At 37.4% G+C, this 24,120-nt stretch overlaps 1 protein-coding gene across 1 annotated transcript in view; it reads right to left on the bottom strand.

Moving 5' to 3' along the window:
* The window catches only part of MYO3A (myosin IIIA), a 92,768-nt gene that overhangs the window by 11,284 nt on the left and 57,364 nt on the right, over positions 1–24,120 (bottom strand). Inside the window, exons 20-25 of the mRNA XM_060684219.2 lie at positions 23,658–23,820; positions 22,077–22,163; positions 20,012–20,123; positions 18,621–18,969; positions 17,648–17,786; positions 1,433–1,542 (exon numbers count right to left, since the gene is read on the bottom strand). Of these exons, the coding sequence (XP_060540202.2) occupies positions 1,433–1,542; positions 17,648–17,786; positions 18,621–18,969; positions 20,012–20,123; positions 22,077–22,163; positions 23,658–23,820 (960 nt within the window). The remainder of the gene's footprint in view (positions 1–1,432; positions 1,543–17,647; positions 17,787–18,620; positions 18,970–20,011; positions 20,124–22,076; positions 22,164–23,657; positions 23,821–24,120) is intronic.

The raw sequence follows: 24,120 nt of genomic DNA, 5'->3' as shown, positions 1-24,120 counted from the left end.
AACAAGGCACTGAAAGACACCTAGAAGCTTTTGTCACAGTTCAACATCTTTTTATTTTTCTTTCTGGATGTGATGCTGCCTTGCTTCATGACTCAGCGGGGAGGAGAAATGCACTGCATAAATATGTGACATTATGTTGTCATAGATGTCACAAAAAAGAGGGAACAAATAATGTTAAAAGCAACAGCTGCTCCAAGCCTCTTAGCCTGCCTCAGGCAAAGATAAGAATTTCTAGATAAAAATATCTAGAACCACCTTCATTTTTGCAACTAGTCTGTTATCATTTCGGTTGAATGGTAGCCACTGAGGCAGGCTGACTAAGCAAATGTATTTTGTCACCTGCTGCTAAGTAGGTCAATAGTTTGCATATGCCTCCAGCAAGTAGGCTTAATTGCTTTTAAGAGGGAAGTAGGAAAACAGCTCCTTCAATTTCTCTTTGACATACTGGATTGCTATTTCCCAAAGTCCCTTTTTCTATTTTTAACTGCATTAAGGTCAGATCTGGAAAGCAGCCATGAATAATCACATGGGAATTAACTAAAAGATTACAATGTCATACATAAATGGGCGAGAAGACCTCTTATACCATTTCTCTGCACTTGTCTGGGAAAAGACATTGATGTACAAATTGCAATGTACAATGCACCACTTTATTCTGGGTCCAACGGTGAATCTAGAAATGATTTTGAATCAAAAGCTTTCTTGTACTGATTTAAAGATTTTATTTTATCAAAACTAACAAGAAAACTCATTTAGATCCTAAATAAAGTCAAACTGAATAAACGAAGTTTGTTATGAATTAAGGGCTTCCTGAAAGACCTTAGGCTGAGCAACCGGAGTTATGGTATTATTTGCAGTTCCCTAAACCCTCCAGAATCAATTCCAGAGGTTGTGCACTACCAGAAGTCACCACAGAATTAAAAATTTTAATGTATAAAGGAAGTAAATTATTAAGTATATGGCAAGTAATCCTATTAAATTTTATTTTATGAATTTTAATTCAGTTTGAGTAATTATATCATTTTGGTTCCATCGTTTGTAGTCTTCCACCTGTATTTTTGGAAATGCATCCTTTGGCCTGACACCAGCCATGACTAGTAGGAAGATCCAAAAATAAATAAAGGAAGGAAGGAAGGAAGGAAGGAAGGAAGGAAAAGAAAGAAGGAATGAAGGAAAGAAAGAAAGAAAGAAAGAAAGAAAGAAAGAAAGAAAGAAAGAAAGAAAGAAAGAAAGATGGCATTCATAACCATATGTCACCTTTTACTATCCAAAGCAGATTTCACTCACACAACTGTGGGCACCATTTTCAGTTTTTGTAATTCCACTCTTCCAACAGGGTATTTATGCGTGTCAATCAAAGGCCAGAAATATTAAGCATTCCTTTCGTAAAAACAGTGGCTTTTTAACCACACCATTTAAAACTACTGCTTACTTGTAGAAGAGCATAAAAGGTTGAATCTTCAGGATCATCTAAAATCTTGGATTTTGGAAATCGCCTTGGGCTTCTCTGTATATGATCGCCATCCTCTCTTTTGAAACCAACTGCAAAGAAGGTTCATTATGAGAAAATTGTTTTGAAACAGCAATATATTTGAGACAAGAAACCATTTTGAGATGCAGTAAGTATAGAAGAGTAAGCAGCCAGAGGGCGAAGTTAAACATTTCATCAGTTTAGAATCCTTGCATTCCCACAAGTGCTCCAGGTTCAATTCCTCCTGAATTCTGTTGATCGCTATCTGGTGCTAATGTAGTGTTGAACTTTAGTTGACCAGAGTCTTATGTATAGTCTTGGATAAATTTCTATGCTGCAACCTTACAAATGTTTCTGATTCATTGTCCCTGACAGTATAATTTCTTAAACATTTTTGTATATTTACCAAACTTATACAGGTAGTCCTTGCTTAGCAACTATTTGTTCAGGAATTATTCAAAGTTACCATGGTGCTTAAAAGGGACATTTAGAACTTGGTCCTTGAGCTTGTGGCTGTCCCAGCTTCCACATGGAGTCCCATTTGTGACTTTTATGGCTAAATTCCAACAAGCAAAGCTGGCCAGAAATCACATATGTGGTCATGTGATACAGCACTTAATGACCACAGGTGATTCACTTAACAACCACAACTAGAACTGATGCTGTAAGTTGGGCATTGTCTATGGAGCTTCTCAGTCATCCATGTCATGATTGTTCCAAAGGTGCTTTAAAAAAGACAACTGGACTTTCTTATTTCTCATGAAGTCTTTCACTGCTCATCAAGAAGCTTCTTCTCCATTCTTCAGGTGAAAGGAAATCTCTTTGCAGTCAGCCAGTCCTTAACACTCTTGAGGGCACTGAAACTACCTGGGAGTTAATCTGTTTCCTCAGTTACCTGAATCAGAGTGGCTGACTGCAAAGAGTATAAATCATTTTTGTTTCCCATCACATAGTTAGAACTGAAGAAGCTTCTTAAATGAGAAGTGAAATGTCTTCAAGAAACACCAAGAAAGTCCAGTTTTTAGTTTTTTGGGATAAATTGGATACTCTCACATGTTGTTTATGGACATATTGCTTAATAATGGAGTTGTTGGTCCTAATTGTGGTAAGTAAAGACTAATTGTAAATACCATTAAAAAGGGCACAATTTTGGAGATCCCAACAGGTACTATTAGAATATATTCAGACAATTAAAAAAAATCACAAAGTAAGTATTAGGAAATAAATTCCCATCTTTTTTGTAAGCTGCCCAATGTTTTGAATCAACTTTAACTCCTTTTTTAAAAAATCAAGCAAGGGTTATTTAATTTATACTATGCAATGGATATCACACAGCATCAAATATATTAAATATGACTCCAGTCTTAACTAGACTAGTTGCTGATTAGTTTTTGAGACAAATTCAAAATGTTGGTGTTGACTTTTAGAGGCTGAATGGTAGGGTTTTGCAAATAATTTGATGAGACACTTCATTTCCAAATGGAAGAATATATACTTGTTTATATAAGCAGTATACATTAATTGCTTTATTATTTAATTATAACATATAGGCAATTATTGCTAGATTGCATTAAGTTGAACAGACTTTCAACCAGTGATGTTGTATAGACCAAACTTAGCTATTGGACTTTTTCCAGAATGGGGAAAAATAAATCCCATGTTTGGAAAGTATAAATCTTGGCATTATATCTAGCGCATTTTAATTGTACCACTTCTTTCTGTATCAACTGATTTATTTTGCTAAATCATGTGATGATTTCAGCTCAAAAACTAAAATGTATATGAAATACTTGTTTTAGATTCAGTTGTGGTTATTTATACAACCAATTTCTAATGCTAACTTGACTTTTATTATGAATTTATCATAAGAAGTTACAAGTGCTCCATTACTTGAGGTTTTTAAGAAGAAATTGGACATCCACCTATCTGAAATGGTTCAGGGTCTGCTGCTTGAGCAGGGAGTTGGACTAGAAGACTTCCAAGGTCTCTTCCAACCTTGATATTTTGCAATTCTATAATTACAAGTTCAATCAATTCAGTGGTGGGTTGCTACCGGTTCAGTCTGGATCTTGTGAACCAGTAGTAACGGTGGCGGGAGGCTCCACCCACCCACCTGGACGTCATCACGGATGCTCGGTACATGCACAGAACCTTCTGCACATGCACAGAAGCGAGTGCTCCCGTTGCGAACTGGTAGCAAAAGTAAGTGGAACCCACCCCTGAACCAATTATATTTGAGTTGCTAGAGAGACTATTATATTTGTAAACAGTAAAAAAAAAAAACATCCGTCTTTAACCTGATCCCGATTTCTATTGAGCTGCTGGACATCTCCAGGATCTCAACAGAAGGCATTTCTTGGCAACAGAACAGCAAGATTTGCCCTTGCCTTCTTCTGGATTTTTTTTTAATTTTCAAATTTACATTGCCAAATGCTGCTACTGTTCAGTTAGACTTTTCAATCTAAAGCAATGGTGAAACCCACAGACACCATACTTCCTCTCTCAGAAGTCCTCCCATTCTCTATATGCCTGTTTCTGTTTGATTTGGTACTTCCTGCTATTAACACCTGTCCCTAAGTGGAAACTTCTCATGATTACCACACTCTAACACAGATATGTATGAGAGATCTGTCAGATGCTTTTCTAAATGTTAAGAGATAAACAAGAAATAATTTTAATATGCCATCCTCTGGCTAAGCAGCATACTGGTATCTGCAGCTTCTGCCCTTCTTCCCAATCCACTGGGAGATAAATCAATCTCACAGGAGACAAATAAAATCTAGCTTCATTATTTAAAAAGAGACAAAATGTAAAAAAAAAAAAAAAAAGAACTCTCTACCCCTTTTTACCTGCAAGAATTAAAATGCAAATATTTAATATAGAAATAGAAAGTTGTATAACTGCACAGGTCATAAGTGAGCAGCTTGCAAATTAATCTTCCAAAAAGCAAACGTCAACAAAAAAATACACTATTCCAGACAAACCACAAAGAGGGACTGATCTGCTATGAATAAAGATTTTTGACTGCAAAATATTACAAAGAAGATTTTAACGAACAAAAGAATCTTAATGAACTTAGTCTATAAGATATGCACCAAACCTAAAATCAAACACTCAGTCCCGTAACTTGTACAAAGAGAAAAAGAAAATGGGATTTGTCACAATACAAAAGAAAGTAGAAAAGGCTTAGTGCAGTGACCTAGCTTTATGTATTTACCTATTTCCACAGATATAAGTTTGCTGAAGCAAATAGCTTTCTGCTTCAATTTTTTGGTCTTCTCCAGCAATTTGGAGATTCTAAGTAGTAATAGGTTCTGCAACAAGAGACAAAGGAAGCCTGTTTTCCTCCCCAGAAATAATTCTATTCTGTGGATTTCTTTCTTTTAAAAACATGAATCTTTCCTACATCCAGGACAGAAGCGGCTGAAAAATGTCTATATGAAGTAAAGAGCCAGCACTCTCTCTTGGAGATATGGACTGAAAGCAGGGGTGGGTTCTACTGATCTTTACTTCCAGTTTGCACCGCGTCTGCGTGCTCTCACCTAGGATGATGTCTGGGTCAGTGGGTGGAGCCTCCTGCCGGTTTTACTACCGGTTCTTGTAATCAATCTGAACCAGGGGCAACTCACCACTGACTGAAAATCTCAAATCTGCAGTTTGCCTTCCAAGCTACTTTAAAAATGAATTCCTAATTACATGTAGTTCTCAGTTTATGACTGTTGGTTTAACAATGGTTTGGAATTACAACAGTCTCAGAAAGAGTGCTTTACAGCCAATAAAGCACCTCCAATCATCCCAAAATGTTGCACACAATCCTCTGTGGTCATATCATTGTAATCTTGCTGTTTGGCAACCTGTTCACGCTTATGACTGATTGCCAAGTGCCCTGAAAATATGTGATCACCATTTTCAATCTTTTCTGCTGGCTTTCACAGAAAGTCAATGGGAAAGTCAGTAGAGACAGTTGCAACTGTTGACGCATGCCAAGAGGGTTCCTGGGGAGCTGAGCTGCTTTGGTGGAATTCAGAAACAAGCTCCATTCCTGCATTCCATAAAAGTTGACAAAACACCCATCGAGGGAGTTCTCTTCTGCACATGGAGGGCAGCTGAACTACCTTGATGGGGTGCAGAAATGGAATACAAATTCTGAAGATTCAAGCCCTGTTCTGCATTCCACTGAAAAAGTTCCCTTCCATGCAGAGATGGAGTGAGCTGAATTCCTTTGGTAGGCAACTCTTTTAGTCAGCCCCCAAAAAGGATAGGGAGCCAAAATCCATGCAGAGAAGCAGTGTGGTAGGGTAAGGAACACAGCAGAGGTGAATTTCAGCAGGTTCTGACCAGTTCTGGAGAACTAATAGTGGAAATTTTGAGTAGTTCGGAAAACCGGTAAATACCATCTCTGACCACCCCCATCTATTCTCTGCGTCCCGAATCCCAGCTGATCGGGAGGAAATGGGGATTTTGCAGTAACCTTCCCCTGGAATGGGGAGGGAATGGAGATTTTACAGTATTCTTCCCCTGGAGTGGGGTGGGAATGGAGATTTTACAGTATTCTTCCCCGCCACACCCACCAAGCCACACCCACAGAACCGGTGGTAAAAAAATTTGAAACCCACCACTGGAACACGGACTGCCTCAAATGGTTGGAGGAGCCCCTGTGAGGCCTGGCATAGGCCAAGAGTGTTTCTTCATTCAGGGGCTGAAAAACCTGCTAGGATTTCAGCAAGGGAGGATTTTCAGCTCCTAAATAGACCTCCCATGTCTTTCCCACCTCCTTGAGCCTCCGCTCCTTATCTGGGAATTGGTCCACTTAATGACCCACAAGATCACTTAACAACCACAATTGGGAATATTGGATTGTGGTCACCAAACAAAGCTGTCACATATCTTGTTTACCAATTGTGGTCATAAATTGAGGATTACCTGTACATGATATGGAAAAGTCTAGATACATCTTAGTTAAAATTTGTTATTTCTGCATCTAGAGAAATATCTTAATTCTTCTTTACACTCTTGATATTACATGTGTTCAAAAGACACCTTACCTCTGGAGACCTTGGAATAATACTTAAATTAAATGAATTACTATGGCTATCTGCAATTTTCCTTCTGCCTTTTGAAGAAATAATGAAACAAGCCTCTCCCTTGGGTGACAGTCAAAAAGATATTTGAAGATTACCATTATCTTTTAATCCTCTGGGCTCAAAAGAATGAGTTCTTTCAATCATTTCTCAAAGAATGTAGTTTCCAAGTGATCTACCTGCTTGATCCAGCTCAAATATATTTAATCACTCCACAAGAAGGCTTTGATTACATGACTGTATGACTAGCCTGCAATTTACGATATTTATTGTATTCTCCTTCGTTTGACCTATATGGGTAAGGAAGGAAATTTTCTCATCTGGGTTAGTTCATCATTCTTGCGTGTAAGGAAAATGCTATTCTACCGCATTATGTCATTTTAATTAAGAAAACGACACAAACATTTATAATCAAAAATGATCAGCAATACATCAGTGTAACCTCAGCACAATTAGGTACTAACTTTTTCTTTGTTACATGTGATAAATAAAGGCTTGGAAAGGTCACTGATATATTGAAAGGCCAGAAGGAATAATGTTAATTTATAATACAGCTGAGTAATGCTTACATTTATTGTTTTAGTTTCTTATCTGGAATATAGAAGGTTCCTAAATTGAACGAATTGACAATTATGTTTCCTTCTCAAGAACAAAAGTTATTTCCTAAACTAGGTGCCGCAGAGAATGACATTTTAATGTAATTAATTCCTTTTAGTACGCTGAAAGTGAATATAACCGAAACCTTCCATCTATTGTTTCTTGTATGTTGGTATATATATGTGTGTGTAAGTCGGATGGACTTTATATATTTACTAAATTTATGTTTCACCTTTTCTCTGGGAATAGAATGCAGCACCCAATAGTATATTGTTTGTTTGTACATGTGAATTGTGATCAATTGTTGTAATCCTCAAGCCTAGGCTCTAAATTGTTTTTATAGGTCATCCTGAAATTAAAACTGTAACTGAGTCCAGACTTACAGTTGTAAGTCATTGTGGTCCTGGCATCACATGACCAGATCCAATTTTCTGATTATTTTTGTGGCAGTCATTAAGCTAAGGTTGTTAAGCAAATGCCATGGTCCTTAAGTGAACACAGAGGTTATTAAGCAAACTAATTTGCTAACCAATGGGCGTATTTTTATTGGAAACCAGAAGAAAATGCCAGAAATGGGAAAAAACATTGGAAAATCACATTCACATCATCATGGGAAATTGGAAACATCCATAAAGGTAAGCTGGTTGTTAAGTGCCCAAAATGCAATCAGGTGACCATGGGGATTTGCAGATGTCATAAGTAGCTTATTTATTTCATTTCATTTCATTTGTTTGCCACCCATCTTGCTGTGGAACAGTTGTTTAACAACCAGTCATAAATAAAGGACTATCTGTACTCTATTACCTGTAAAGCAATTCTTAAAGCAAACCTGTCTTCAATTTCATATCAGTTTGGGATGTTAGATTTTGATCAAATAATGACTTGATATTTTTGATATGTACATGTGTTTATCCAAGTTGCAATTTTCCACATTCAGAAAACCAGTGGTAAGCTCTTGTTTGTATCTAACTACAGATGGATGGGTCAGAACTGATAGTGACCTAGCTACGGTATATTTCCGATATATATTAAACTAGAGGTATGCAAGCATTTCAAACTGAGTTTGAAACAATCTGTTCCAATTATTTGAAAAGTGTTGGAGTATCTCTGTGGCCAGCGCTGTGTTGGGAAATTGAACTCCTCCAGTTGTATAAGGTCCACAATTTCCATTATGTCTCATAATGCCCTATTTTTTTGAAGATTATGGTTACTGTAGAAACAATGGGAAACATCTTACTCAATGGTGAAATCCAATTTTTTTTTACTACCGGTTCTGTGGGTGTGACTTGGTGGGCGTGGTGTGGCTTGGTGGACATGCCTTGGTGGGCGTGGCAGGAGAAGGACACTGCAAAATCTCCATTCCCACCCCACTCCAGGGGAAAGATACTGCAAAATCTCCATTCCCACCCACTCTGGGGCCAGCCAGAGGTGGCATTTGCCGGTTCTCCGAATTATTCAAAATTTCCGCTACTGGTTCTTCAGAACCTGTCAGAACCTGCTGGATTTCACCCTGATTTTATTGCTTACTCCTGGTGAAGAATAACAGCTCTCTGAACCTTTTGTTTCCTTTCAGATAAATAATCATCTGATTATTTAAAAATGACTCAAATTCCTTGCTACAATCTATTAGATTATCATTTATAAAGGGAAATATTTAACCGGAACTTAACTATGAGGACTACTGTGACCTATATAAATGTATAATATTGCTCTATTCGTAACAAAAGGCAGGGAAATATTTCTGTTTGGCAAAAGGGCCCTATTTTTTGGATTCTCTCATTGCAGCTGTAGGATGAAAAGCTAAACACATGAAATTGAAGGAAAGATGTACAATTATCAGTTGTACTATTATAGTAATTATGGTAGGCTAACCAGTTTAAATGAAAACAAAAAAAATCAGCAGTCATTGCCGCTTACAGATTAATGATGTTTTTAGGAACTGAGACTACAGTGAATGTTTTTTTCCTCAATTGTGTTGCTTTTAAAGGATATGAAATATGATGTGCTCCTTTTACATTAATCTGCTACTAATATACACATCTTTAATATTATATTTTGGAGAAAACTGAAATGTTGGGGGTAAATATTTTATTTTTATCAGCAAAGAAAAGGTTTAAATTTATATGCTCCTTTTTATTGGTAACAAAACCTGATCAGGCAGATACAACTCAATGAAAAGGGAGTTAAAACCTGGGAACATCCAGGTGCTGCTAGCTAATAAATAGAGAATAAAGAATGCAAATGGTCAGTGGAATTGTTTCCTTTCCTGAAGTGACAACTCAGAATTAAAATGGAATTGTATGAAAGGGTCCTTATTGAGACAACTGTTATGATAACCAACTATATTTACCAAGACACTTCAGAATGTGGAGGGTTTTTTTTTTCTATTTAGGAAGAAGGACCAGCTAGAGAAAGAGCACATCAGTGCTAAGACTCATAACAAAAAAAATCGTTGGCATTCTTTGTCATCTTCCAAATTAAGTTCAAATAACCTTTTCCCAATGAAATGCCTAGAAAAGCTGAATGCACACTATAAAGTAGAAAACCAAAGCTTCTTTTACAAGGAAAGAAGATTGTCAAGAAATTGAAAGATGAATTTTGGCATGCTATATACACAGCATTAACCTTTGGCTTAATTATCCTTCTTTGGACACGTGACAAAGACCCAGCTCTTTGGAAAAAGGCTCTAATGCAGGGTTGTCAAACTTGTGGCCCGTGGACCGGATGAGTCACACTCTGGCCATGCCCAGTTTAGCAAAGGGGGAAAAAATTGCGATACGTCACATGATGCCACCGTGATGCCACGAGCTTGACACCCCTGCTCTAATGCTTAGAAAGGTGGAGGGAAAGAGAAGAGGGCAACCAGGACAAAGATGGAAAGACTCAGTAGTTACAGTGGCTATGAGAACTAAAAAAAAATCTGATTAGGAACTGATAGTCTTGGAGAAAAGCTATCTATGTACTTACTTGGAGCCAAAAATGACTTGATGGCACATAACCAGTCAACCAAGCAAACATTCGGGATCAGATGAGTTTAGAATAGATTTGTTATTATTCACAACTTCAATAACTGATATGTTAATATTAATTATTTTGACTAAATAGTAATACAAGTATAGTACATTTATAATACTCTTCTCCTGGAAGATTGTGCTCTCATGCAGGTAATAAAGATACTTAGCTTTGACTATATGGCCATCGCCATCTTGAACACTGACATTTGGGTGCCTTTAGTGCCATTGGTTACCTTCCTTCCTTCCTTCCTTCCTTCCTTCCTTCCTCCCTCCCTCCCTCCCTCCCTCCCTCCCTCAATTAAAAGAGTTTAGATACACTGTAGACCAAAACTAAAATCATAACCAGCATTTTGATTTTTTTTTTCAGAAGCTTTTAGGAACAGGGAGAGAGAAATGGGAGCAAGTGCAATTTTTTTTATGGAAGAGGTGGAAAAAAACATGGGATACTGAATTTTCCCTTTCCCTCTCTTCCTCACTGAGATTTAATCTACTGGACTATTACTCCATGGTCCAGCCCAGAGCAACCTCTATAGAACTTCAAGGATGGGCTTGGGTGATCCTTTCCTACAAAACACATATTATGTAGTTTGTTAGTTGCTAGTGAGTCAACCCAACCCTTGTTTATAGGACGAACACATGGTTGGAATCTCATTCTGTTTTCCTTTGTAATCTATAACGTATCTATTGTCTTCCTGTCCTTACCAACCTTACCAGATTTTTTCCCCCTAATCCATTTGTCCATATACCAGGCTCAAGGTCTGGAATTTCTTTTTGCCCAAAAGAGCAATCAAACTTTATTTAATCCAAGACTAATTCACTGGCTCTTTTTGCAGATCATCATACTTTTAGTAACTGCCCCCAAATCAGTTATTTGATTTATTTCTCTAATTTTTCTCAATGTCCAGTTTTCATAGCTGTATATTATCTCTGAAAAAAACCTACTCTTTTAACAATTCTAATCCATTGTCATAGATATATGTATGTGTAACTTTCTTGAGTTTGTCTATGTTTGTCATTGCCTGTCTCCTCAAGATTAATCTCTTTATTTCTTCAACACATTGACAATCTTTATCTATTCTCAAGGCTAGGAAAACAAAGTTATTTATGAAGTTCATTTTTTGCCATCAATTGTGAATTCACTAAGCATATATTTGATGTTATCTTAATTTTCTACACCCTTTTACCACTGATGCACAAGGCCTACAGAAACATTAAGAGAAAATGCAAAGCTGCTGTGTTGCGTCTAAATTATTTTTAGGATTTGTTAATTATTCTAACACTTTCCTACCAAATGTAGTCATTGTGTTCTATCCCTCGAACATCTTACTGTAAGTAGGAAGAGCATGGAAGAAGAAAAAGCAGTGCAAATAAGCTTTTATTTTATCAAGAAAATGCACAGCATCACAACCGTCGTACATTATAACCAGGACTTAGAAGTGAAATTGCACAGAGATGCCTCATCATATGGCATTGATGTGGTTATGTCACACATCATGGAAGACAGCAGTGAATGCCTGATAGATTTTGCATCATGCTGACTCACAGCTGCAGAGAAAAATTATGCAAATATAGACAGGGAAGTACTGAGCATGGCTTAACATTTCAGCCAGTATTTGAAAAGAAGAGAATTTAGTTTCACTGCTCTCATCAGCTACTATTGACAGTCTTAAATTCACCACAAGGAATTCTGCTTACAGCAGCTGCATGGATAAAACATTCAGCTTTGTTGCTTGGTAGACATAAATGCACAATAGAATTTAAAATGATACATAATCATACAATGCAGATGGATTATCTTGTTTACTCATAAGGGGTAAGCAAACTGAGGAATGCACATCTGACGGAGATTCCTTTGACATACTTTCTCTCATAGAAATTGAGCATCTTCTCACAACTGAGATGACCAGTGAATGGAGGGTATTATGGAGTTTTATCAGTGACATGCCGACTTATACCTTGTGACAGTTTCTTTACATAAAGATTGTAGAGTCATCGTAACATCCAAGCTGAAAGATTAAGCTCTGAAGGAACTACAAGTTGCTCGTAACTCAATTTTGTTTGCTAGCCAGGAAAAATATACATATATACACACCCAAGTGAACAGTGTGTATAGATAGTCCTCAATGTATGGCCACAATTGAGAATTTTGGTCATAAATCATTGTGCTCATTAAGTGGCTCACCATCTGACCTGACTCAATTTTATGAGCATATTTGATGGTTGATAAGTGAGTCACCACAGTTATTAAGTAAATCAAGTACATGTTTTCTCCAGAAGATGACAGAAAACATTGTGGTCACATGACCACAAGAAGTGCAACTGAAATGCAATCATGTGACTTCAGGAGATGGTGGTGCAGCAGCAGTTGAAATTTCAAATATGGGTTATGTAGCTTTTTTCTGAAGTCTGTCATAATTTCAAATGGTCTTTAAAATCATAAGCTGAGACGATCTATAGTGAGTTACTCAGGTGGCTAAAATGTCCAAAAATGCTGAAGTGCATCACTTCAGTCATGGCTTCCTTGCCATGAAAAAAACACCCCTACTGACTTTGTAGGACTGTTTTTGGGTACATATTTTTTTTAACTTATGGCGAATAGGCATTTGAAGTAGACAGGGGTATTTCCAGTGAGGCACACAGGCACACACAATATAGATAGCAACATCAATAGCACTTACATTTATATATCACTTCACAGTGCTTTACAGCCCTCTCTAAGCTGTTTACAGAGTCAGCATATTGCCCCCAACAATCTGGGTCCTCATTTTACCCACCTCGGAAGGATGGAAGGCTGAGACAACCTTCCAGAATCGAACTCCTGGAGTGAACAGTGAGTTAGCCTGCAGTACTGCATTCTAACCACTGCGCCACCATGGCTGTATATATTGTGTGAACTGGTGTTTCAGAATAATTAGTGAATGGTAAACTGTAACTGAACAATTTCAGATACACTGTATCAATATCTTATCTCCCAAGCTACAGATCAATTGGCTGAAAGGTTTTGTTCAAAATCTCAGGAATACTTTTAAAATTATGCCTGGGGAAAATATACTGAATCAAAAAAAAAATTCTATTTTGCATATTGCAACACAATATACAAATCAAGTAACAATGATCCTATGATCCAGATTGAATCTTATATATTCAAGACTGGGTTTTCTCAAGCTTAATTTCGAGAAGTAATCAGAGCAGACAACCAAAACAGACTATTTTGTCATGTTGAAACATGACACAAAACAACTGAAGAACAAAGAGATAGAGAAAGAACTTGCAACATGGCAGGAGATTCCTGAACATGGAGTATCTATTAACACTTGTATCTTACAGCCAGTAATTGCTCGTTACCAGTACCATAACAGATATCCCATTTGTATTTGGAAGCTCTTATAGCCACAGGAACTGCACCTTGATAAGAAGTGTTGTGTTTTAGTGGCAATCCCCTTAAAGACACCAGTTGGATTTTCAAACTAAATGACTGTAAAAATAACAAAAACAATAATTTTCAAATTCATCCAAATATATCAGGATGATAGGCAAAGGAAGAGGAGAAATGAAAACCCCACCTGATTCCCTGATTAACAGGGAAGTTAGGGTTATTTAATCACACGTGATTTGGGTGCATTCTCCAGTCTTCTTACTCTGCCACTCTTCTTACCACGTCTTCCCATATTACAACCGGCCCCATTTCTCAGTAAAAGGTAAAGGTTTCCCCTTTCAAGTCATGTGTGACTCAAAGGGGCAGTGCTCACCTCTGTTTCTTAGCCGAGGATACCAGCATAGTCCAAAGACATTTTGGATGTAGTCATATAGCCAGCATGACTATACGCTGAGGCACACTGTTACCTTCTCACTAAAGTTGTGCCTATTTATCTATTCACATTTGCATCAGGGGTGGGTTCTACTTATCTTTACTACCGGTTCGCAATGGGGTCGTGTGCGTGCGCTCAGTTTGCTCTCTTACTCTCGCGCTCTTCTGCAGAAGCACATGCGCAAAAGCATTCTGATGACGTTGGGGTCGGTGGGCGGAGCCTCTCGCTGGTTTTACTACCGGTTCTATAGAACCGGTGCGAATTGGGGGCAACCCACACTGATTTGCATGCTTTTGACCTGCTAAGTGGGCAGAAGCTACGGCCAGTAACGAGAGCTCACCCTGTTGCGTGGCACTCGGTCCTCAAACCTGGGCTGAGCCATTACACCCCTTCTTTCCCAGTATCCTCCCACTATTATTATCACAAATATTGCTACCAACCTGCCACCCCAATCTACAACTGAATGCTTTGCAAAACATACAAAATGGTATGTTTTATTCAATTTAGCATTGAATGGCACAGATGAGATTTAACTTAGAAAAAAACTTAACTACTACTCATACAAAAACTAAGTGGCTAGATAATACTCCTGAGTTTGAATTATCTTCAAGGGCAAGCCATATACGATACATGATAGGAAGCCAAATCAAAATACCAGTGCAGAGAATAGTCTTTAGAATAGGTATAGATGATTACAACCAAAACCAGCAGAACAAGGAGGGGAGAGGGTCTTTTAGCCACTGAGAACTATTAAGCATTAATCCTGTCTAACCTCAAACCTGCATTTATCCCAGAAATAGAATTCAATCTGGAAGAGATTCTACATAGGGATCATCACTGTGTGAGGCCCAGAGGTGGGTTTCAGCAGGTTCTGACCAGTTCTGGAGAACCAGTAGCAGAAATTTTGAATAGTTCGGAGAACCGATAGTAAAAATTCTGACTGGCCCCGCCCCCATCTATTCTCTGCCTCCTGAGTTCCAGCTGATCGGGAAGAAATGGGGATTTTGCAGTAACCTTCCCCTGCCACGCCCACCAAGCCAAACCCACTAAGCCATGTCATGCCCATCAAGCCACACCCACAGAACCGGTAGTAAAAATTTTTGAAACCCACCACTGGTGAGGCCTCAACTTTTCACAATAAAAGTTGCACATTTTATTAACAGTAATTACAATAAAATTAACTTCACAGTAAAGGAACTAGCAATATGGAGAACCTAAATCCTTCGATATATTTTAGGATGACAGATACGGTAAGACAAATAGTATACAGAATTATACTATTAATTTTCTTAGCGACATTTTTGAAACAGATAAAATCAAATGCCAGTACGAGAAATGACCAGATTAATCCACTGCTCCAATAAAAATGTCTAATATTTTATAAAACTATTAAGCCAAACCTCCTTTGGAAATATAAATGATTTTTGAAGGGTTATAGTTTAAGAAAAGAAACACTGCTAAGACTATGACTTTTTAGCTACAGTAGATAAAAAAAAAACTCTTTCTAGAAGTTTTAAATTTTTTTTTTCATTTTTATCAGATCTTCAATCACATTGTTATTCAGACATGATTAAGCCCTTTACAAACACAAAGAAAATTAAAAGGTAATATAAAAGAAGGTTTAAAACTATGAAACAATAATGATTTTTTTTTTAAAGAACATTTCAGAAAGAAATGGATGCATGTTGAAAAAACTAATTGTTCCCTAGTACATTTATTCTTTGGAAAATAAATTGCCCAGGAATTCAATCAAAACACTTCTGGGTTCACTGACAGTTGTTATAATATTTACATGTGTATTTTAAAGTACTAAACTTCAGCTAAACTTTACTTTCTGATAATATACTGCAGTTCATTTTGACTAGCCCTAAGCATGTTATTGACTTTGAAAACATCTATCCAGAGGTGAAATCCAGCAGGTTCTGACAGGTTCTGGAGAACCAGTAGCGGAAATTTTGAGAGTTCAGAGAACCAGCAAATACCACCTCTGGCTGGCCCCAGAGTGGGGTGTGAATGGAGATTTTGTAGTATCCTTCTCCTGCCATGCCCACCAAGCCTCACACACAGAACCGGTAGTAAAAAAAATTGAATTTCACCACTGCATCTATCATGTGGTGCATGTCCATTCTAGGGCAAATTGAGACCTGTAACATACTTAGATAGATCTCAAGCTGGACAAGTGATTAGCTTAGTTGGTCTTGGATTCTTATAGCTAATGAATTTTTCCATTCAGAATGATATCAGTGCAAGTAGTCCTTGACTTACTATCATTTGTTTAGTGATTATTTGAAGCTATAGTGGCACTGAAAAAAATGACGTATGACTGATTTTCACACTTACTATTACAGCATTCCCCTGGTTTCATAATCCAGATTTGAACCCTTGGCAACTGGCTATATATTTATGAAACTTGCAATGTCCCAGGGTCAGCTTTTGTGACCTTCTGATAAGCAAAGTCAATAGGGAAGCCAGATTCACTTAAGAGCCATGTTACTCATTTAACAATTGTAGTTGTTCACTTAACAACTGTGGTAAGAAAGGTCATAAAATGAGGAAAAATTCACTCAACAACCCTCTTGCTTAGCAATGGAAATTTGGGGTTCAAGTCAGGGATGGTATTCACTTACCTTCGCTACCGGTCCACAAATGTGAGCACGCTCGCGCATGACACCTCTGCGGATGCGCAGAGCATCAAAAACAGGACATGATGACGTCTGGGCAGGTGGGCGGAGCCTCCCGCAGCCACTGTACCAGTTTGCCTAAACCGGATAGAACCGGCTGAATACCACCACTGGTTCAAGTGTGGTTTTAAATCGAGGATTATCTGTATAAATTAATGATCCTCCCTTGGTCTCTTGAAAGACTACAGTTCCATGAGTAAATAATAGTTTCATGAGGATAACAGTTGCAACTGCAGATGATTCCATTAAATACAATTGAGACAGGGGTGGGTTCTACTTACTGCTGTAAGTTACTTAGTTCTACTTACTACTGGTTCGCAATGGGGGCGCGTGCGTGCTCTGATGATGTCAGGGTCCATGGGCGGAGCTTCCCGCCGGTTTTACTACCGGTTCTATTAAACCGGTGCGAACTGGGGGCAACCCACCATTGAATTGAGAGAGTATGAGAAGAGTCCTCCATTCCTCTACCCGCAATAAAATGCCTTATGCCACCAGACTTGAAATTTTGGACTTAAACAACTTAGAACTACTCTGACTTTGGTCTGACCTAAGTGTAGTACATAAAATTATCTACCACAATGTCCTACCTGTCAATGACTGCTTCAACTTCAACCGCAACAATACATAAGCAAATAATAGATATAAACTCAAGGTAAACCGCTCCAAACTCGATTGCAGAAAATTGACTTCAGTAATAGAGTGGTCAATGCCTGGAATGCGCTACCTGACTCTATGGTTTCTTCCCCAAGCCCCCCAAATTTTAATCTTAGACTGTCTACTGTTGACCTCACCCCATTCCTAAGTGGTCTGTAAGGGGTGTGCATAAGTGGACCAGTGTGCCTACCATCCCTGTCCTAATATTCCTTTTACTCTTACTCTTTTCATGTATTCAAATTATGTTTATACCTCTACCTGTTATCTTATATATGCTTGACAAATAAAAAAATAATAATAAAATAAAATAAATTTGTTTAATAATGAGATTGGTTGTTACCAGACTGGTATACATATGAAGAAAGGTGACTGCCGGGATGGTAGTTTGTGGGGAGCTTCATGGGATTCAGCTGATTGGATAAAAGTATGTGATTCAGTTTCTTCTCCAGAGACAGATAGTTCTCTGATAACTTTGATATCTAGGTGAGAAACACACACAAACATATATATATAACCAAACAATACACCCAAAGGCAAATCAAAGAGGGAAAGTCATCCTGAGAAACTATTACTTTTTATTACAAAGAATTCTGCCCCTTCTATTATGGAGAATTTTCTAATACCGAACTATTACACTATTCAAATCAAAACCTTGACCACTTTTTTCAGTATTTGATTTCAATGGTTCTGTTTTAATGCAGATTGAATTAACTGCTTTACAGACCCCTCACATCCTGGACACAAACTGTTTCAACTCCTACCCTCAAAACGACACCATAGAGCACTGCACACCAGAACAACTAGACACAAGGACAGTTTTTTCCCAAACGCAATCACTCTGCTAAATAAATAATTCCCACAACACTGTCAATCTATTTATTAAGTCTGCACTACTATTAATCTTCTCATTGTTCCCACCCATCCTATCACCCATCTGCTTCCACTTATGACTGTATAACTGTAACTTTGTTGCTTGTATCCTTATGATTTATATTGATATTATTTCCTGATTGCTTATTTGTACCCTATGACTATCATTAAGTGTTGTACCTTATGATTCTTGATGAATGTATCTTTTCTTTTATGTACACTGAGAGCATATGAACCAAGATAAATTTCTTGTGTGTCCAATCACACTTGGCCAACAAAAAATTCTATTCTATTCTATTCTATTCTATTCATCTATTCTATTCTAGTCTTTCCTCAGCTTGGGTCTTTCAAATACTTTGGACTATAATTCTAATCATCCCCAGAAGGTATACCGGCTGCTATGGCTCAACCCACGTGGAGAAAGGTTATTCTAAAATGCTTACCTGCTTGGAGAAAACAGCCAAGTTAGATTTTTCCTCTTCTGGGCCACCCTTTAAAGCTAGGTCATCAGACTCACTATCACCTTGATTTTCCAAAGGTAACTTCTTTTTCTTTCTGAGCTGATCTCTTACTCGGTACCCTCGATAAATACTCTGAATGATTAGTGCTGCCTTTGCTTCATTCTCTGTGATTTGTTGGCCAGCTTCAATAGGTTTCTGAGAGCTTCGTGCAGATCCTGTTGGATCACTTCTTTCTCGAAAAATAAGTTGGTTTTGGTCTTCTTTAGGAAGATTTTCTTTTTTTCCTGGGCTTGTTGCCATTTCGGCTTGCTTATTCTTGAGAAGTGATTCTCTGAAACAAATGTAATATATTTAGCGAAGATTACAGGAGACAGCTACTGCAACCTTACAAGACCACTCAGGCCTAGTTTATGCATTAAACTGTCAATATAATACTTTTTTTTTTCCAAAACGAAAAGAAAGCAAAACATTTCTTGGGAGTGATGTTTTTTTCTGCATGCAGCACATGTTTATTTTGCAAAATAAAGGTATATACTGTAATGTTAAATAATAGGATTTATGGTCACCAGGAGATAGGCAGCAGTTTTCTGTATATTATTCCATTAAAAGTACAATGGGAAACAAAATCATGTGTATACTTTTATCACCTCTCACTCAGTGTCAGACCATCCAGTAACTAATTCCTATCCTATGAAATGGCCTTCCATATATACTGCTGAGAAAGAAGAAATGGACTTGGAGAGGCCGTTTGAATCCACTCCAGTACTAGCTCTTCATCCCAATTGCACGAAGGCCTCATTTGAGTCACAATTTGTGATTCTAGGCCATCAGTATCTGTGTTGCCGGGAAGAGGAGAATGAGGTCATTCTTAAATTAAGAAGAGCTCCGCTGGACCAGACCAAGGGTGGTCCAATTCAGTGCAATATCATTTGGTTCTGAAAGGCATTCTGCCACCAATGCATCTGTTTTAGTAATTTGCACTCCAGATTGAGTACCAGGTAAAAAGGCTATTCAGTATTATTTTCTTTCTTGTATTTTTAAAGTACCCTATATTTTCAGCATCTCTAGTCTATCCAAGAGCGATTTAAAAATGCATTTGCTTCCATTCCAAATGGAATGGAAATTTCACATCTCATTTAATGAACAAAATGTTAAGAATACAGGTTGAGGGTTTGGTTTTTTCCCCCATACTATAGTTTTAGCACATACATCTTTCCTTATGTTATCTTTTGAAAACAAAACTTAGTATGAGGAAATCTCTCTTTGAGAAAGACTGCATGGCATGGTGCTGCTTGAAATGAAACAGAAGATTATGTTTTATTGCAGAAGAGTTGGTATTTAACAGAGTAATCGTAGGTAAAATAAAATACTACCTTCTTTTTTTGAGACTTGTTCTCTCCCTGTATCCTCTGAAGTAAGACTGAATTGTTATTGCAGCGTTGTTTATTTCTTTAGCCCCCTTTTGGCTCGAGAATCTTCTTGTAACTAATATAAGTCACAGTAAGAATAAACCCTTAATTTATTGTGGTAAATCAGCATATTAAAACTATCTCTTCTTTAATCTGGCACTTTTCAGATTGGATTGGAGGACTGTTCTCATCAACTCTCTTTTTCCCAATTTAGCCTGCTGGGTCTATAGCTGTAGATGATAGGAATTGTTCTTTTCAGATGCTGGAGAATGGGGAACACTGGGTTATACAATCAATGTATTATGTGATATGATTTTCATGATCTCTATCCAAGGTAATGAGAATTTACAGACTTATGTTATTAAATACAGACTTATGTTATTAGTCACTCACAAATCTTCAGTATTAATTGGATTCAACTGAATTTAGAATAGAACAGAACAGAATAGAATAGAATAACAGAGTTGGAAGGGACTTTGGAGGTCTTCTAGTCCAACCCCCTACTTAGGCAGGAAACCCTATACCATTTCAAACAAATGGTTATCCAATCTCTTCTTAAAAACTTCCAGCGTTAGAGCATTTACAACTTCTGGAGGCAAGTTGTTCCACTGATTAATTGTTCTAACTGTCAGGAAATTTCTCCTTAGTTCTAGGTTGCTTCTCTCCTTGATTAGTTTCCTCCCATTACTTCTTGTTCTACCCTCAAGTGCTTTGGAGAATAGCTTGACTCCTTCTTTGTGGCAGTCCCTGAGATATTAAAGCACAGCTATCATGTCTCTCCTAGTCCTTCTCTTCATTAAACTAGACATACCCAGTTCCTGCAGCTGTTCCTCATATGTTTTAGCTTCCAGTCCCCAATCATCTTTGTTGTTCTTCTCTGCACTCTTTCTAGAGTCTCAACATCTTTTTTCATCATGGCGACCAAAACTGGATGGAGTATTCCAAGTGTGGCCTTACCAAGGAGTTCTAAAGTAGCATTAACACTTCATGTAGTCTTGATTCTATCCCTCTGTTTATGCAGCCTAGAACTGTGTTGGCTTTTTAAACAGCTGCTGCTCACTGCTGGCTCATATTTAAATGGTTGTCCAGTAGGAGTCCAAGTTCCCTCTCACAGTTACTACTATTGAGCGAGGTACAACATATACTGTACTTGTGCATTTTGTTTTTCTTGCCTAAATGTAGAACCTTACTTTTTTCGCCATCGAACTTCATTTTGTTAGATAGTACCCAATGTTCAAGTCTGTCAAGATCTTTTGTTATCAATTTCATCATAATGCTTGGTTGATGGATAAGCATTTTCCACCATATTTCATAAAAGCAGGTTTGCTTAGGAACGCCTGATCATAAGTCACAGTTCCGCTGTTCAGTGCCTTGCCTCTATTTATAACCTAGCATTTATTTGTTTCATCAGATCATGCCTCACTCCTTTTTCCTGATTTCCCTTGTTCAAACTTTTCTTTTGGGGTCCTAAAATCTCACCTCAATGCCCAGATTTTGCAGTTATTCTTTCTTCTTTGAAGTCACTAGACTCTCAATTCTCATGGGATTTAACTCTCTTTGCCTACTTCCCCTATCTGGAAAGTATTTTTTCCCTCCCCCAACCTGTCCATCCCCCCCAGATAGAGTGAATGGGGAGGGATACTAAACAAGGGTGAAACTACAACTTTTGATTCAATATTTTATTGCTCACTGCCATTGGCTGATAGGATCATGGTGTCAGAAACAGTTCTGGGTTACGGCAATAATTCTGCGCAAGTAGGCTGCCTATTGCTTCAGCAGGAAAGTCTATGAAAAGCTCCTATTTGAATTGCAACTTTTTAAAAAAATAGTTCAAGTTCTAGATTCTGATTTCTAGCTTTGATATCTGGCTTCACTCCGGTGTCCTGATTCTCAGCTACCACTTGTAGTCACTAGCTCAGACTGAAATACATTAAGCGGAAATAGAAGAAACAATTCTTTCTTCTAAATCTGTTTGATAGCTATGCATTCTGATTGTACAAACCTTGATGCTATAATTGGAAAGTCTTACCTGATTGGAGCTTGATAATCCACATAGCTGTTCCATACACACTCTTTGCCTCTGCCAATGCTTTGCGGGTGATATATCCCCTGTAAACTGAAGATAGAAAGTGAAAACCTCTAAAGTAAGCTATTGTATTTTCCTACAGGGTTACCTAGTTATTCACATCTGCAAGGAGGAAAGAAGTGGATAAAAGATTATTCTTTGGGACAAACTTTGTTGTCTTTGTGGCATCCTTTGAAAGAGGGCAACGAGGACTATAGGGATTGGACCATGTAATAAAATAGATGGGCCTATACAAATGCAGCCAGTGTAAACATTTTTGTTTTGAAACTGGACTTCAAGATGAGGCTCTATCTTTGAATTGTAAAACTATGACACCTCCAGTGGTAGAAAACAAGAAAACTGGGAAGAAAGCAAAGAAAGAAAAAATAGGGCTTAGGGACATTAAATACATCTGAAATCATAGGTTGCTAAAAAATCATGTTTTAGGACATCAAATACAATGAAATTTTATGTAGAGATCCAGGCTTATGACAAGAAAACACAAGTTGATTCAATATAAAGCTTTCATTTAGGAACAAGAATGCAACTTTCCTCTCAAAATGGAAAATTCAGACTTTAAAAGAGATAAAATTGGAAATGGGCTTAGGGATCAAACTGCCATTTATCAAAAGCTTAAATCCCAAACAAGATGCTCTATCTTTTCAGCTAAAGCCTTATAGTTGCTTAGTCAAAAACCAGCTTAATTAATTCTTCTCACCTTAGTCCTTTCAGGTTTATGTATTTATTTGTTTATTTGAAAACACTGTCAGAGGACTTCTCTAGTAGTGATAATGCTCACAATATCAGACAATTTTCTGCTGGGAAATAAAGTGGATGAGTAGACAAGACTGTCAGCTGTAATGAAAAGCCATCAATGCAAGAAAGGGACTTTTTAAAGAGGAAATGGTCAAGCTGGAAGATGAGAAAAGGCAGAGGAGAACAAAGCAAACAAAAAGGAGGGAAATACGGGACTACATTACTGGCTCTGGCTCTTGATATACTATTTTGGTGAATTGAAAATTTTTAAGGGGGTTGAGAGTATCTTCTCATATTCCCTTGTCCAGAGATATTAATCAATCTCATTGGTAGGATCTGCCAACTTCCTGGCAATCTCCTACTTTGGTTACAGATTGATTTTCCTAAGATATTCTGCAAGTCACCAATTCAAGACTCTATATAGAAAAGGGAAGGGCAACTAGAGAAGTGAAAATGTCATCAAAATAACAAAATTTGCATTATGACATCCCAATACAAGCTCTATCCCTTCCATACTTGTATGTGACATCATAATACAAATAAAAAAATGGTAGAGTTTACTTTGTGATGCATGTAAGTGATGCCCATCAAGGAGGGAAATCTTCATGTATGCAGACTTGAGATTTGAGATAAAAGTCAAGCTATAAGTACAAAATAGAACAAGAGAACAAAATTATATATAGTGAGAATTAAAGCAATAGTTAAAATGGGTGTTTCTTTTGTTTTATGCCTGAGTATCTTATTCTATGTAAATACATGTATATGTGATGCTAAAAATATTTTTGTTACCTGATTGTATTTTAATTGCACTTGCTTGCCTTTTCTCCTTCAACCTTTTAAATCTGTTTGAATGAAGCCATTTTCTCACATAGGTTTGAATCAAAACAATCCTGTGCATTGTCTCCTTTTGCTTTATATTTAGTTGCTCTACGTGGTAGTACTTCAGAAAAACCTTTTGTAAAAAAAGAGGAGGATCACAATAGATTATAAAGAGAAGACCCACTTAATTACATAGATAACATTTCCCATGATGATTGCTGCCTAGCTAAGAGGAAGCCACCCAATATCTGCCTTAAAAAAAAAAAAACAGCAATGTTGGAAGTCAGGATGATTAGATATGAAAAATGTCCAGGGAACAGATGTTCCTATTTTATGGTGGGTAAAATGTCAGATAGTCTGTCTGACATTTTTATTCCAACAAGCCAGGCTGGCCTAATTTTTAAATTTTTAATTGTTAATTCTAATTTTTAAA

The sequence above is a fragment of the Pantherophis guttatus genome, chromosome 4, assembly GCF_059756535.1.
Source record: "Pantherophis guttatus breed Tessera chromosome 4, ASM5975653v1, whole genome shotgun sequence".
Taxonomy (NCBI): domain Eukaryota; kingdom Metazoa; phylum Chordata; class Lepidosauria; order Squamata; family Colubridae; genus Pantherophis; species Pantherophis guttatus.
The sequence above is the reverse complement of the archived record's forward strand: the minus strand, read 5'-3'. Positions and strand labels throughout refer to the sequence as shown.